At 46.1% G+C, this 15,307-nt stretch overlaps 1 protein-coding gene across 2 annotated transcripts in view; it reads right to left on the bottom strand.

The window, feature by feature from the left end:
* Positions 1–2,472: 2,472 nt before the first annotated feature.
* LOC147437682 (membrane-anchored ubiquitin-fold protein 3-like) overlaps positions 2,473–15,307 on the bottom strand; it is a 38,815-nt gene continuing 25,980 nt past the window's right edge. For both annotated transcript variants that reach the window (XM_086487180.1, XM_086487181.1), the window contains one exon: positions 2,473–3,080. In XM_086487180.1, the coding sequence (XP_086343306.1) occupies positions 3,025–3,080 (56 nt within the window). In that variant the 3' untranslated portion in view covers positions 2,473–3,024. The remainder of the gene's footprint in view (positions 3,081–15,307) is intronic.

Below are 15,307 nucleotides of genomic sequence, written 5' to 3' on the forward strand. Positions count from 1 at the left end.
AAGTAGGAATTTGAAATGCCTAGTGAGGAGTACGTTAGCATTATGTGTTTGTTATCACATAAATATATAAAGTTAGTTGTAATTGACTATCTTGGACAATGGAAGCATGACAAGGTCTATAAACTTAGACCTTCGATCAAAGTGTTAGAGCTAGGATGCCTATTGAGACTATTAAAGGTAGCTTTGGTAACAAACTGAGAAGTAGTCTTTGTATGGTTGCTTAAAGTATAAAAACTTTGGTCAAAGGTGGATGTGCTTGGCCATTAAGGTCCCTTGTTAGACTCACATGTAGTAGACAAACTGGATAGTCGCCCATCTGAGTTAGACCCTCATTTTTGAACACTCAAATGATGGAGGCATTCTAGTTTTCACCCATGGATGATTCAACCCTTATGTCAATACAACTGACCAAAGGGAAAAAAAAAACAAAACAAAAGAGATAATATACACATAAATGTTACGAAGCAAGTTTAAAATTTAGATACTAGTCTCAATGTAATAGGATCTTACGATCCTTGAAAGCAATTTTATAGATACTAGTTTCAATGAAATAGGATCTTACGATCCTTAATAGACTTTTTCAACAAAGCAACCTTGAATGCAGCCGTACAGTATGGGACACATGGTTCCATATGAGAGCACTTTGCATACGTTTTTATCCTCAGCTTCCAGCACAGAGGTAGCACGATAAGTCCAAGAGGTTGTTACACTTGAAAAAGAAGTTATATCAAATGACAAATACAAATTCCTCATGGGAGGAATAAAGTAAAAAGAACTATAAGTTATCTTTCTAAAAACAAGAATTAATTAAAAGAATGGAAATCAACCAAGTGCTCACTCTAAGTCTCAAAGGATAAGGGAAGACATGTTCCTTCTAGCCGATGACCTGGAGGCTTACATAACCTATTTAGTGATTAATGAATGGACAATCCCCAGCAAGGAACAATTTAGACACTTACGAGATAAAGCAAATTATTGACTTGAAAAAAAAAAGTTCCTGGGTAGATGGCCAAAGATGCCAAGTCCATAATTATGTTGAATGTCTTGAGCAAGTGTTTTATAATCTTTGGATGCTTTAATGCTCAATGGCCCAAATGTGGCACCCATTACCCAATACAAAAGCCACAAAATTTGCTCAAAAACAATTCAAGTTAACAGTTGCTAGCCCTGATATAGGTGGTCTATTATTGATGTCACAAATTGAAAAGAAATACATTTTAGTTGTAATTGAGTATCTAACAAATGGGGTGAATCCAATGTTCTATCCAAGACTAAAGCCGAACATATCTTTTTACAAGAAGTTATTGAACAACAAGGTTGTCAATCATCAAGTTTACCTAGAATAGCCATACAAATAATGACAACATAGAAGAAATTATTTGTTTCTCCTTCTCTTCTTAGAATAATGCATATTAGAAGCGATTAGGTCTCCCCAATCTCGAAAACTTAAAAATCCTTTCAAAACATCTCTAGTGCATAAGTGAAGGGTGAGTTTAAGAACTGAAAAGACCATGGGGGTGGAAAGTCGAAAAGACTTTTTGTGTGCATATAAATAGAGACGGTTGAATCCACCTTATACATTTGTATTTTTCTTCTTAATTTTCTTTCCTCTAGCGTTTTCAAACCATAAGGGCCATTATGAAAGTCTTTTAAAAAAAATTTAGAGCCATTTAAGTATACCTTTTCTTAGAATAATGCATATTGTGAGTGTCTGAGTAAGACCATCAAGTTAAAATAGTAAAGTGATTGGGATATTTTTGCTACAAGTTACCTATGCTTTGAGAATCGTTGGTTGTAAGTCCATCCAAAGCATCACACACACACACACACACACACACACACACACATATACAAGGTTATTAATGTAACACCACCCCATACTCAACCAATCAAGACTCCGGATTGGGGGCTACCTTGTGCTCTGCAGGCCTACAAGGCTACCATTAGGTCCAACTCCTGGTTTTTCTCCTTTTCACTTGGTTTTTGGCAAAAAGGCTTTGCTTCCTGTTGAAGTGAATATATTAGCTTTGAGGCTTGAAGATGAATGTCATAGTGCCCTCCAAGAGAGGCTATTGTGTATAGACTCTGCAGAATTAGCTAGGTTGCTTGCTTTTGGGCAAATTATGAACATGTGTTACCGACTTGGCCCTTCAACGAGCCATTCCCATTGGCCTTGGGAAAACCATTATTGGATTTACAAACCACTAGCATTGCTTGTCTACACACCCCACACAAAAATAATAGTAAATCAATAGCATTGCTTGTGTGGACAGTGTGACGGGGCAACCCTCTTGCTGTAAGGAATAACTGTAGGAGTCGAACTAATCTTTTTAAATGGTTACTGTAGCACAATCATGCAGATAATTCTAGAATTTGAACTGTTTCTTAAAACTTAGAGAGAGAGAGTGAGTGAAAGAGAGAGAGGGGGGGGGGGGGGGGGGGGGGGGGGGGGGGGGGGGGGGGGGCACAAGCTCACTAAAAAACAATCCTTCAAAAATTCTTCTTACATTAAGACCTCCAAGACAACCATGTAGCTGATTGTACAAACTGTCATTCTCCAACCCAGCAGCTTGAGCCCTTGTTTTCTGCTGTTAAAGTACACATTTATGCCAATAATGCCTTTCACAGGATAGTGACAAGCATTCCACGAAGGCGACGCGGTCAAGAGTCATGACTGGGACCAGCATGCATGTGGAACGGCGCGAAGGCAAACTGCTTAAAATAGCAATCCGAAAGAAGATAGAGCTGAAAATATGATATGTGCACCACTAATCGCAGTGAAAAAATGATTCAACCATCGGCTGCATCACTGGCAGTCCTCCATGGATAATCTGTTTGTCTTTTCCCACATAATTGTCGCTGCCATACAAATAATGCACCTCCTTGATAAGCACGTAACTTCCTGCTTTTGCAGATACTTTTTGAGGATGAACAGCTGCTACATGACTACCTAGAAAGGTGACCGAGGCCCGTCATCACAAAACCTTTGCTTTGCACTTCCCAGAGCCTACAAGCAACCATTTCCTAAAGAATGGTGCATGAACACTTGCTCTTTTTCACTTTCTTTGATGGTGGCTTATCTGCAAACCAACCACCCACAAGTCAGAACTACAAGCTTGTGGCTTGTTCCACACTTTTAATTCAGATGGCTAGTCAAACATAAGAGCACAGAAAGCAACAGCAAACAAAGTCATCAATCCACTCGAAACGATAACTAATGTCCTGGTGCAAATTATATTCCACGAGCACAAGACTCTCGCTAATCGTGTAATTGCATTGCTTTTGCTACATGCCCCTACCTTCATCTCAAACAGCACTATACAACACACGTCATGTGGGGTGGTCTCTTGAATAGAGACTGATCATAATATCTCAAAAATGTGCAAGGATGATATGTCTCCAGAAGTCACCCTTGCATGCTCTGTTGATAGAAAACAATAAAGCACTAAGAACTCAACTGAGAGAGAGAGAGAGAGAGAGAGAGAGAGAGAGAGAGAGAGAGAAATGAAATGTAATATTAACGTCTTCAAAAGGCCAAAATGACCTACGAGAGACCAAAAGGTTACATGTGGTGAATCTAATACCAGGTCTGGGTACAAAAAGTACAAAGAACAAAAGAAAATAGTGGGTAGGGGTGGGGTGAAAGCTGATACAAAGGGAATACAAAGGGTGAGCTGATACAATGGAGCTCTCTGACAGTCAAGGCATCATATACATATACATCAGTATCCGGGACGGCTCCTATGTTGCGCCAGTATGGTATGGATCCTCTGTCGCAATCTGCGTCGATATCGAGAGGGCCCTCTCATCCGTGGGCGACTGGACCGCCCCAACTCTATCGCCCGATCAAGCAGTATGCCTCTGGTGTTGTTATGCTGTGGGGGCTGCTCGAACTCCTCCGTCTGTGACTGAAAGAAATCTGTAATCTTCTGCTGTCGCTGGATCTCTCTCATTGTGCCCCTCTTCAAGAGGTCCTCTCTCTGTTTGCGAATCTCCAATTAGTATAATCGGAGGCATCTCTGATCCTGGTATCTCATGACTCTAGAAAGTGGCCCAAAACCCTATTTGAATATATAGTGAAAGCGGCCTCGTATCTCTTAGTATACTGGGCAGTGACATATGTAATGTAGCTCTGTCTCTGGCTCTATCTGGCACATCTGACAAATCCTGGAGTCAACAGGTACTCCTCTAAATCTGCCTGTCTCGATCTCTAGGTGATGTGAGGATGTGCATATCTAACCAATAGCACATCGTATCCCGTGGGATAGATGAGTATCCATGTATCCACGTCTGATCACAAAACCATCCTCCGTGAGTTGGAGAAGATGCTCTCTATAGAAAGTCATCTTCGTACCTAGCTCATGTGTAGGTTGTATCCATGTCCTCATCGTATCCAACTGAATCAAGTCCTGTCTGATGAGCCTGGTGATCTCTGCCCTAGTGAGGGGGATGGAGGGTGCATCCAGAGAGTACCGAAATGGGGGTAGCCGGTCCATACTAAAGCCATGTAATTGAAACCAAGATGCATACCAACATGATCTATCTCCCTGCAATGCCAGCTGTCGCGAAGACTCTAGTGCTAATCGAGCATATATGTCTCTAGGGAGAGCCCAAGTGCTATGCATAAATGAAACTGATCGAGTGAGTGCCTCCACTACCAATGGAGGAGCAGCAAGCTCCGCCCCAACAATGTCATGTGGTACTGAGGCCTTGGCCCTAATCATCCGAGAAATCATAGACACCAAGGGCTTCTCCATACATCTCCATCCATCAGTACTGCCAGTTCTGCTATGATGATCAACTGAGGGGCCCCATATCTCCACTCCGTACAGCATGGCCGAAGTGACCAAAGTGTTAAAGAGCCAAAGCTTTGTCCGAGGTTTTTGGAACTGAACCTGCGAACATATCCTCTCAAGTCTCTCCCCAATGCTGCATAGGCTCTGGTCAATCGCGTGTCTGCTACATGCCTCCGGGGAAATACTGGACCACTGAAAACCGCCCCAAGATAAGTGTATGTATCTGCATACTCCACAGTCTCTCGACCATATGTAAAAGTGGGGACGGACCTCCTTACCCACTACGCCGTGGTGTTAAACACCATTTACCTTGGCCTTACCAAGGTTCACAGACAATCCACTGTCCCGTGCAAATACATGCACTGCATCCAAATGACGTTGCATCCCTTCTGAAGAATCGAAGATCGGCACAATATCATCAACATATGATAGCAACGGAATCCATGTCCCTGCCAGCTGAGCACCTCTATCACCCTCTGTATGTACATAATCTGAAAATTCATCTACATATATCTCAAAGGGAGTCGGAGATAGGGGACAACTCTGCTTCACCCCAATGGTGGAGTGAACCATGTCGGACATGCCCTGAGTAGTGCGTACTTGTCCTACCACTGTCCTATATAAAGCTAAGATCCCCCAAATCAGCTCTATGGGCACCCCCATGTCTTGCAATCTGCATATGAGTCTGGCTCGTGGCATTGTATCAAAGGCTTTGCCGAAATCCACAAAGCTACAATATATCCTCCTGCCATGGTGTCTACCCTTCTCAATAATGGCTGTAAGTGTCAAAATCTGGTCAAGAGTGGAGAAACCTCTCCTGAACCTTGCCTGTCCTACTGCCCGTATGCCCTCTCTCTCTGCCCATCCACTTAACTCATGCTCAAGAATTGATGCATATAGCCTAGCCAGAGTGTGACCAACCATGATGGTTCGGTAATTCCGAGGAAGCATAGGATCTCCCGACTTGAAGATAGGCACAATAGTGGACATACCGCAAGTCTCACGGGAACCCTCATACATGGCTCTATTAAACATCATAGCAAGAGGCTCTGCAAGCATATCTCTGGCATGGATAAAGTGCTCTCCTACCAGACCATCATGATCCTCTGCTCTTTCTGTCTTCATCTTGTCAATGGCTTTCCTTACCCTCTCGGCAGTAAAGAAAGTAAATGTTTCCGGGCATGCCTTTGGAGGGTGTGGCTACCCCGATGCTGTATAGAGAGATGTAGCATATTCCCCCCATGTATCTGAGGAAGTGATGGCTGGCAGTGGAGAGTGCACATTGAAAAGCCTCCATGCCTCACTACAGTCCTGATTCATAAACAGCTGATACAAATCACGCTCTAATTGAGATAGGTAAGCCCTCTTCTTTCGTCGCACTAGGCAACGGAAGATAATCTGTGATTGTCTAGGTGTAGTAGTACCCATGAGCACCTCTCAATAATTTGATCCTCGTCTCTCTACACTCCTCATCATACCAATTGTTCTGAGGCATGCTCCCAGCTCGTCTGCGTGTAGGCTGGCTGTGGGGATATGCCTCTGATGCTGCATCATGTAACGTCTCTGTCAGAATCTGGATGAGCTCATCTAGTGATCGTCGTCCTGGCTCCTGAGTGCATAACTTCCTGTATATCCCATCAGTGTACACGTGATCCGTCTCCCTCGTGAAGGTAACCGAGTATGTGTAGAGGCCTCTCCCAATGGAGCTGTGTTGAACTGGAACGATAGAGTGAAAAACAAGATAGCATGATTGACTGCTACCCCAACCGGCCTAATTCCGACCACGAAATCCTGAAAGGAAGGAATGAGTCTTGGTAGAGCCATAACATAATCCATTGCACTAGCTCCATGCCTCTTACGTATAAAGAGGCAAAGACATGTGAGTCAAGCAGTAAGTGGGAGCTTGCAATGCAAGAGGAAATGAAATCCTTGTATGCAAATGATACTTGGGATCTTGTGCCATTGCCTAAAGGGAGAAAGGTTCTTCCTAACAAATGGGTATACAAGATTAAGATTGTGGATGAAAAACCCAAGTACAAGGCAAGATTGGTTGCAAAAAGATATGCACAGAAAGAAGGAATTGATTTTCAAGAAATCTTTTCTCCCGTTGTAAAGCTTACAACTTTATGTGTCCTTTTTGCTCTCGTTGCGGTGCTTGATTTGGAATTGAATCAAATGGATGTAAAAACAACGTTTTTGCACGATGACATTGAAGAGGACATATACATGAAACAACCTGAAAGTTTTGTAGTTCCTACACATGAGGAACTTGTATGCAAACTGAAAAGGGCTTTGTATGGTTTGAGACAATCATCACGGCAGTGGTATAAGAAGTTTGACACTTTTATGCTGTCTCAAGGCTTTAAACGCAGCCATGCAGATCATTGTTTGTATACGAAAAGGGATGAAGATGGTAGTCTCATCATACTTGTTCTCTATGTTGATGACATGCTGCTTGCCGGGAAACATAAGACTAGTTTGAAACGTAAGCTAAATTCAACATTTGCTATGAAGGATTTGGGTGATGCAGAGCATATTTTGGACATGCGTATTAAAAGAGAGAGAAAGTTGAAATTGCTGTTTTTATCTCAAGAAAGGTACATTGCAAAAGTACTTGATAGGTTTAATATGGCTGATGCTAAGCCTCTTGGAGTACCTTTACCTCCATACACTAAGCTTAGCAAAGCAGATTGCCCAAAGGATGAGGTAACATTGAAAGCAATGAAGGGAATCCCTTATGCATCAACTTGTGGTTCTCTTATGTATGCTATGGTTGCCACTCGTCCCGACATTGCTTATGCAGTGGGAGTTGTTAGTCGATACATGTCGAATCCTGGCAAAGCGCATTGGGAAGCTGTCAAATGCATTTTGAGATATTTGAAAGGTACACAATCAAAGTGTATCTGTTATGGCAAAAGTGACTTAAAGTTGCAGGGATATTGTGATGCAGACATGGCAGGTGACATGGATACCAGGAAATCTACCAGTGGATATATATTTGCCATTGCTAGTGGTGCAGACTCTTGGTGTTCTAGGTTACAAAAAATTGTGGCATTGAGTACTACTGAGGCTGAATATATTTCAGCCATAGAGGCTTCAAAAGAGGCCATTTGGTTGGGCAAACTTGCAAAAGAACTTGGCATGCCTGCTCATACACTCGTGTTGGGTTGTGATAGCCAGAGAGCTGTCTATTTAGCCAAAAATGCCATGTTTCATGCACGTACCAAACACATAGATGTGCGGTACCACTTCATACGACAGGTATTGGAGGATGGTCTAGTCAGCTTGACTAAGATCCATACACAGGATAACCTTGCAAATGTTCTCACCAAGAGTCTTGCTAAGGCTCAACATGAGCATTGCATACAGTTGGTGGGAGTTGGTTAACTTAAAGGCGTCATTTATGCCTTCAAGTGGGAGGTTGTTGGGTTAAAGGCCTAAATAACCCCTTTTTGTACATTTTTATACTTTGTCCAGGTTCATATTGAACTTGGACACATTTTTTAAAGGTCACTTATAATAAAAGTGGGAAAACCCAAAACTCACTTATTGAGTTTTCCCCAAAAACGTGAGCTCTCTCTCTCTCCCTCTTCGTTCTGCTAGCGCTTCCCTTCTGCAACACAGTGCCTCCGCTTCAAGCCTCAAGGCCTGCACATCTTCGCGTGCTCTATCACTTGCACACACCGCCGCGCACTCATCACACTAGACGCAGGTTCTCAACACCCTTGCCCGCCACACACACACACACCCGCATCTTTTTAATTTGGGCGAGAAAAGGGATTGTATTCTGTGTACATAAGAGACCTCTGGAGATGCTCAATGGCCTATCACCCAGAGGAAGTACAAAAGCGGGGTAATAATGTGTAGGCTAGGTAAACATCAAGGTTGTCTATAAGATGAGTGTAAAATGAACCACTGTGGGGGTGCATAAAGCCAGGTGATGTGGGCATGATCCTGACCGAAAAGAACTGACAACCTCGCCCATGTGTGAAGAAAGACGCATCAATGTTGAATCCCACCAACTGCGAAGAGTATGCAACAACTCAGTCCAAATGGCTGTCAAAATAGTGGACGCGGGAGAGGACTGTGTTTTGTTGTGCGTCGGGAGCATTGATCAACTGTCGAAAGACGATGGCTTTTTGGGCTGGTGATGCTTCCACACCTGATTGGTCGCTTGGAGAGGGTTTTTGTTGGAACTTGGATCCCTCCGGGGACACCAATTTGCTAATTGGGCTGCCAAGTTGGCTTGGACATGTCACCACAACAGCAGATTGCTCCCCTACTAGCCATCAGGAGGAAGCTGGTGCATTGGAGCTCGGCACGATTATGTCTTGTTGGCAAGGCTGTTGTGGCAAACCAGGTGCTCTTGGCCACCATGTGGTACATCACTTCCTGATGGATGTTCTGGAGTTCTTGCATCAGCCAGCTAGAGAGGCTGATCAGGAAGAGACACATAGTCGGCTCAGGCCAAAGTCTCATGGCAGGTCATCACCCTACCTTGCTCTCAGGGAGGGTTGGGTATCATCGATCCAACACGGTAGAGTACATCTTGTCACAATTTCACTTCAAGGTTGTCCATGTTCAGGGACAGAAAAACTTGGTGGCAGATGCATTGTCTCGAAAGCCCCGAGTCTTGGCTATTTTCGCGATTCATCACAAAAGCTTCGAGGATATGGTTGATCAGTACGCCACAGATCCGGATTTTTCCGATGTATTCACTAGAATACAGAATGGGGAGGTAGTAGCGGGATATTCCATACGGGATGGCTACTTGATGAAGAAAACAATGTTGTGCGTCACACAGCCGTTGAGGAAAAAGGTTTTGATTGAGTGCCATTGTCCACCTTTTACGGGTCACCGCGGTATTGACACCATCTTGAAAGGTGTGGAGCGTTACTTCTTTTGGCCGAGACTCAAGAAGGATGTCGACGACTTTGTTCGCAGTTGTTTAGTATGCCAGAAGGTCAAGTTTGACAAGCATAAGACACAGGGATTACTACAACCTTTACCCATTCCCACCTGCCCCTGGGAAAGTATTGCAATGGATTTCATTTTTGATCTCCCGAAGACACAGTGGACATGATGGCATTTGGACTGTCATCGACAGATTTAGCAAGTAAGCTCACTTTATTCCGACAATAGTTTCCGATAGAGATTCCCGATTCACGAGTTTGTTTTGGAGGGCTATTTGGGAGAACATTGGCACACGGTTGCAGTTCTCGTCATCATTCCACCTATAGACAGATGGGCAATATGAGATTGCAAATTCAGTTGCTCTAGATTTATTAAAGTCTTATCTCTAATCAGAAGACTCAATGGGAAAAATATTTGCCTTTGGTGGAATTTGCCTACAATAACACAGTTCACTCTTCGACGAGGAAGGTGCCGTTTGAGATAATTGAAGGTGCTCCAAAGACTAAAGACAAGATTTTTGAAGACGACCAGCACGCGAGGGACTTGGACAATACGTTTGCCAAGGTCGAGAGGCTTTAAAGAAATCTCAAGAACAACATAAGAAGGCAGCAGATCGACATCGTCGCGATTTGAAATAAAAGATTGGGTGCTCTTCCATTTTGAGAAGGGCACTCCTGAGAAAACAAAAGGGAACGGAGTGGCTTTTTCCAAAGCTTAGCATGAGGTATTATGGCCCTTTCCAAATAAAAGAAAAGATGATCTCTTCTCGACTCAAACTGCCCCATACTTGGAAGATTCACAATGCATTCCATGTGAGTCTATTGAAGCCTTTTAAAGGCGATGTGCCAGTTCATGGGGAGCCTGATGAGCAACCCAAAGTGGAGGAAAGCGAGGAGATACTCGTTCGAGAACAGATTTTGGCACACAAGGATAGAAAGATAAAAGGTAAAGTGATTAGGCGGTTCTTGGTTAAATGCAAGAACTATCCTACATTAGATGCGAAGTGGATGGAGGAGGAGGACCTAGCAAATACTCCTCAGATTTTGGAACTTTACCTTGAAGTGTTCGGTTTAGCATAGACTACTTCGATAGAGCCCTGAATTCAACAAGGGTGAATCTAGTGCAGCGGGTTTACACAAGAGGGGAGTTACTCCGCTCCTTTGTCAACAGATTACCCCGATTTTTGAATAAGATCATTGATATCCCCTTTGGATTTCAGGGATACTAATGGGCTCACCAATATTCTATCGTATGACTTTATGACACGGAATTCCCGAAAATGAATATGATTGATTTGTACCCTCTCATTTGACTTGTTTGAGTGTAGGAACTGAAAGACGAAATGACTGCAGCATTTAGATCTCATAAATCTCTATGAGCATGATCACAATAAGGATTAGTTAATCGGGCATCAGTGAGGTCCGGAATAGATCTAGATGCGATTACTAAATACGTTGTTGATGGTCATGGTCTAAGATTTGGAATGTGATGTCCTGTGATGGATTGTCGACTTGTACAAGTGCTAGATGTGTCGTGTCTAGTGTGTCGGTACTAACAGTCAGTGTCTACTAAGACAGTTTATGGCCTTTCCAACTCCTCCATAGGAGTTGGTGCAATCCTTGGCGTAGATGGGGAAGGGGGAGGGTCGGAAAAACCTCTTGGTGGGGAAAATTCTTCTTCTCCTCTCTCATGCTCATCACCTCCAAGCGAAGTATCCATTCCGCTTCGAGTGATGACCATCCACTGAAGTCTTGGGTTCTAGTGGGTTCTTGTGGTCTTGGGTTCTTAAGTTCACGAGGAACTTGGGTTCTTGGGGGTCTTGGTGTTCTTGAGGTCTTGCGGTTCTTGAGGTTCTTCTTTCGCTTGCAATCTGTGTTAGAGAAGGATCTTCTCTTCACCCGAGTTCTGCTCTTTTCCGCGGGCGCACCCCTTGGCAACCTTGCGCTCACACCAGGGTTGCTTTTTCCCACCTCACGTCGATTGGTCAGCCGCTAAGTGCACGGTCCGCTCTCAATGAGTGAAAAGAGGCACAAGGGGAGGTTGGACAAGCCCTTCTTTCTTGGGTTTGCTGTCACTCTTCAAAAACACGATTAGGAATCGACACACCCAAGCGAACTTGGGTTCGTGCGACCTCAACAAGCAAAAAAAATTATGTGGTTCTTGTGGTTCTTTCCTTGAGTGATACAGAACACTACCAAAGCTTTGATACCAATGTAAGGTGCAGCGGACTGAATGTTGAACTTTGCTCAAGAAGAGTGCTCCGAACTGTGTTCAAGGTTCCTTTTGTTCTTATCCAAGGGAGAGCCTTCCGTTCTTAATGAGAGAGTGCAATGGACACAAACAAAGTGAATGGACACTGTGCGTGAAAGTGTATGAGACTTAGAGATAGAGAGAGAAGAGAATACGACACCAGAGACGTTGTAAAACCCTCCTCCGAAGGCCCCATTCTCTATGGCGAGAGTGGTCTACTTATGATTGCACAAATCTCTACAATGCTTGGACTTGCCGATGATGAGGATGACGACATACGGGCTGAAGTCTGAAAATGCTTATGGCTGAAATCTGCAAATCTTTGTCTACTGAATTCTGACTCTATGTCGATGACGATGTCGATGCGACAATGCGACGACGATGCGCTGAAAACGCAGATGCTGAAATCTGCGTTTTCCGGGCTGAAATCTGCAAACTTCGCGGGATCTAACCGTGCTGCGAGGATCTGCTGCAGGAAGGTGAGATCTGTGAGGTTTTCGGGACTTGATCTACGGTGTCTAAGGGCTGAAAACTGAAAACGCTGGTGGTTCTTGATGTTCCGCCGCGATGATCTGCAAAAACATTGAGGTTGTGCTGCAAACCAAAAACGCTAGGGCTGAAATTTGTCCTGCTGTCGTCGGTGGTTCTGCAAATGCAAAACGCTAGGCTGATCTGTTGTGTCGTGATGACGCCAGGGCTGATCTGCTGTGCACAAAACGCCGAGTCTGATCTGATGCAAAAACGCTAGGTCCTCAGATTGCTGAAAACGCTAGGGCTACTGTGGGTGTTGGTCTTGCTGAGAAGTTGCCTGTTGAGCAAGGTGCTCCTGTTGTATAAGGGGTATGAGCCTCCCGAAAACGGCCACGGGAGGGGACCCCCCACCTAGACACGCTAGCCTCACTCCACGCACTCGTGCACCGTGGGGACTCCACGCAAGGTTCCCCAGGGCACGCTATGACCCTCCGTGAGTGCGGCGGAGCCTGAGGCTACGTGGGGCTAGGGACCCGAAACGCAAGACCCGCGAAACGCAACACAGCCGTCGACCCATGGAACGCAACCACGCCCCAGCCGGTCCCGTCCAAGCCGGGCCCTCCTGAGCCGGTGCCGTCCGAGCCAGGACCCCTTGAAGACAACACCTCGACCCGAACCGGTCCCGTCCAAGCCGGCCCACCTGAGCCGGTCCCGTCCGAGCCAGGCCCCCTGGAAGACAACACCTCGACCCGAGCCGGTCCCGTCCGAGTCGGGCCCACCTGAGCCGGTCCCGTCCGAGCCAGGCCCCTTGAAGACAAAAGCACCTTGCCCCGAGCCGGTCCCGTCCAAGCCGGGCCCTTTGAGCGCAAACGCGCCCACCACGCACCTCTCCATGACGCGCCCAGCTCCTGGGGCGTCACACTTGGTATCAGAGCTTCAGACCCTCGTGCCCGACGCGCACGTTACTCACGACGGCCCAACCTCCCGGGTCGTCAAAACTCGGTAAAAGAGCTCCAAGAAAAGAACTCCACGTCCCCCGTCCCCGTGACGCGTCCAAACCCCGGGCCGTCACCCGTGACCCGCGCCGGTCCCGATCCGAGCCGGGCACCTCCAACACAAAAAGGAAAGATGCGAGCCAGACAGGGCTCTTTATATCAAAATCAGAACGACGAAAAACGAGACGGACCAACCCAACTGTGTTCGTCGCGCCCCGGCCACGTTTGTGGCCCATGCTGAGCTGAAGACCCACTCAAGTCTACAAGAGACCACAGGGCACCGAGCTAGCCCTCCAAATGACGTCCACACAGGGACAAACAGGGATCAGTTGGAAGATTGAAGAATCAGCCGAAGCCTTCATGGTGTCATGACGACCAAAGCTACTTCGACCCAAGACTGCATCTAACCAAGAAACCTTGCCCAATTCAAGATTCGGCGATTGGAAACCAAAGCTGGTGTCAGCCTAAGTCTACAACGCGCGTCCCACATGACGGTAAGTTTCCTTGCAAACTTCGCAAGGGCTGCATTGCGACGGACTCTCCTTCACATTCGGCTTTCAAGAAGCCTCTGCGCGGACCAACACAGCAGGTGGCTCCGCGCACTTCGGGTTACCTCTTCGGGGAATGCTCAAGTATGGGGAATTCTACTTGGGTATTCAAAGCATACTTTTTCAGCCTTCTGCCAAAAACCACAAAAATACACACACCTTCATTCCAAAATGACAAAAACAAAGCATGCTACCTACTTACTTGCATTTGGGTACAGTTTTCTCACTTCGCACTTATATGCACCCCTTAGTCCCTTGGCCTCATGCATAGCCAAGCTCTCTTTTCCCTTCGTTCGACGAGGACGTCGAACTTTCTTCAACCGGGGGTGTATATAAGGGGTATGAGCCTCCCGAAAACGGCCACGGGAGGGGACCCCCCACCTAGACACGCTAGCCTCACTCCACGCACTCGTGCACCGTGGGGACTCCACGCAAGGTTCCCCAGGGCACGCTATGACCCTCCGTGAGTGCGGCGGAGCCTGAGGCTACGTGGGGCTAGGGACCCGGAACGCAAGACCCGCAAAACGCAACACGGCCGTCGACCCATGGAACGCAACCACGCCTGAGCCGGTCCCGTCCGAGTCGGGCCCCCCTTGAAGGCAACTCGACCCGAGCCGGTCCCGTCCGAGCCGGGCCCTCCTGAGCCGGTGCCGTTCGAGCCAGGACCCCTTGAAGACAACACCTCGACCCGAGCCGGTCCCGTCCGAGCCGGGCCCTCCCTGAGCCGGTCCCGTCCGAGCCAGGCCCCTTGAAGACAAAAGCACCTTGCCCCGAGCCGGTCCCGTCCAAGCCGGGCCCTTTGAGCACAAACGCGCCCACAACGCACCTCTCCATGACGCGCCCAGCTCTTGGGGCGTCACACTTGGTATCAGAGCAACTCTCCATGACGCGCCCAGCTCCTGGGGCGTCACACTTTGCCTCTTCTGCCAGAAAGTGCTAGCGCTAGGTTTTTATTTATACAAACTTAGCAAAATTGCCCTACCTACTTTCCAACAAAAGTCACTTAAAAATAATAAGTGAAAAATGTCAAAAATAGGGAAAATAGACTAAATGCACTGGAAAATTCCCCTGAAGGATTTTGATGGATTTTGATGGGAATGCTTATGATCATGTTGTGTGCAACCAAAGGATATGCATCTACACTAAGTGTCTGGACATGCACGGTCTCGAATAGACTCACAAAAGTGCCAGATCACTTCTAAATCTAGACTGACTGGACTGACTGAACCCTTGTCGTGATGTAGCTTGTACACCGACACATAGGGTTGGATGTGTCACGTGACAGTAGTTCGCTTATTTAAGTCAAGAAGGCAAGTTTTTTCCATTAAAGCTG

The sequence above is a fragment of the Adiantum capillus-veneris genome, chromosome 17, assembly GCF_014529385.1.
Source record: "Adiantum capillus-veneris isolate H3 chromosome 17, ASM1452938v2, whole genome shotgun sequence".
Lineage (NCBI taxonomy): Eukaryota > Viridiplantae > Streptophyta > Polypodiopsida > Polypodiales > Pteridaceae > Adiantum > Adiantum capillus-veneris.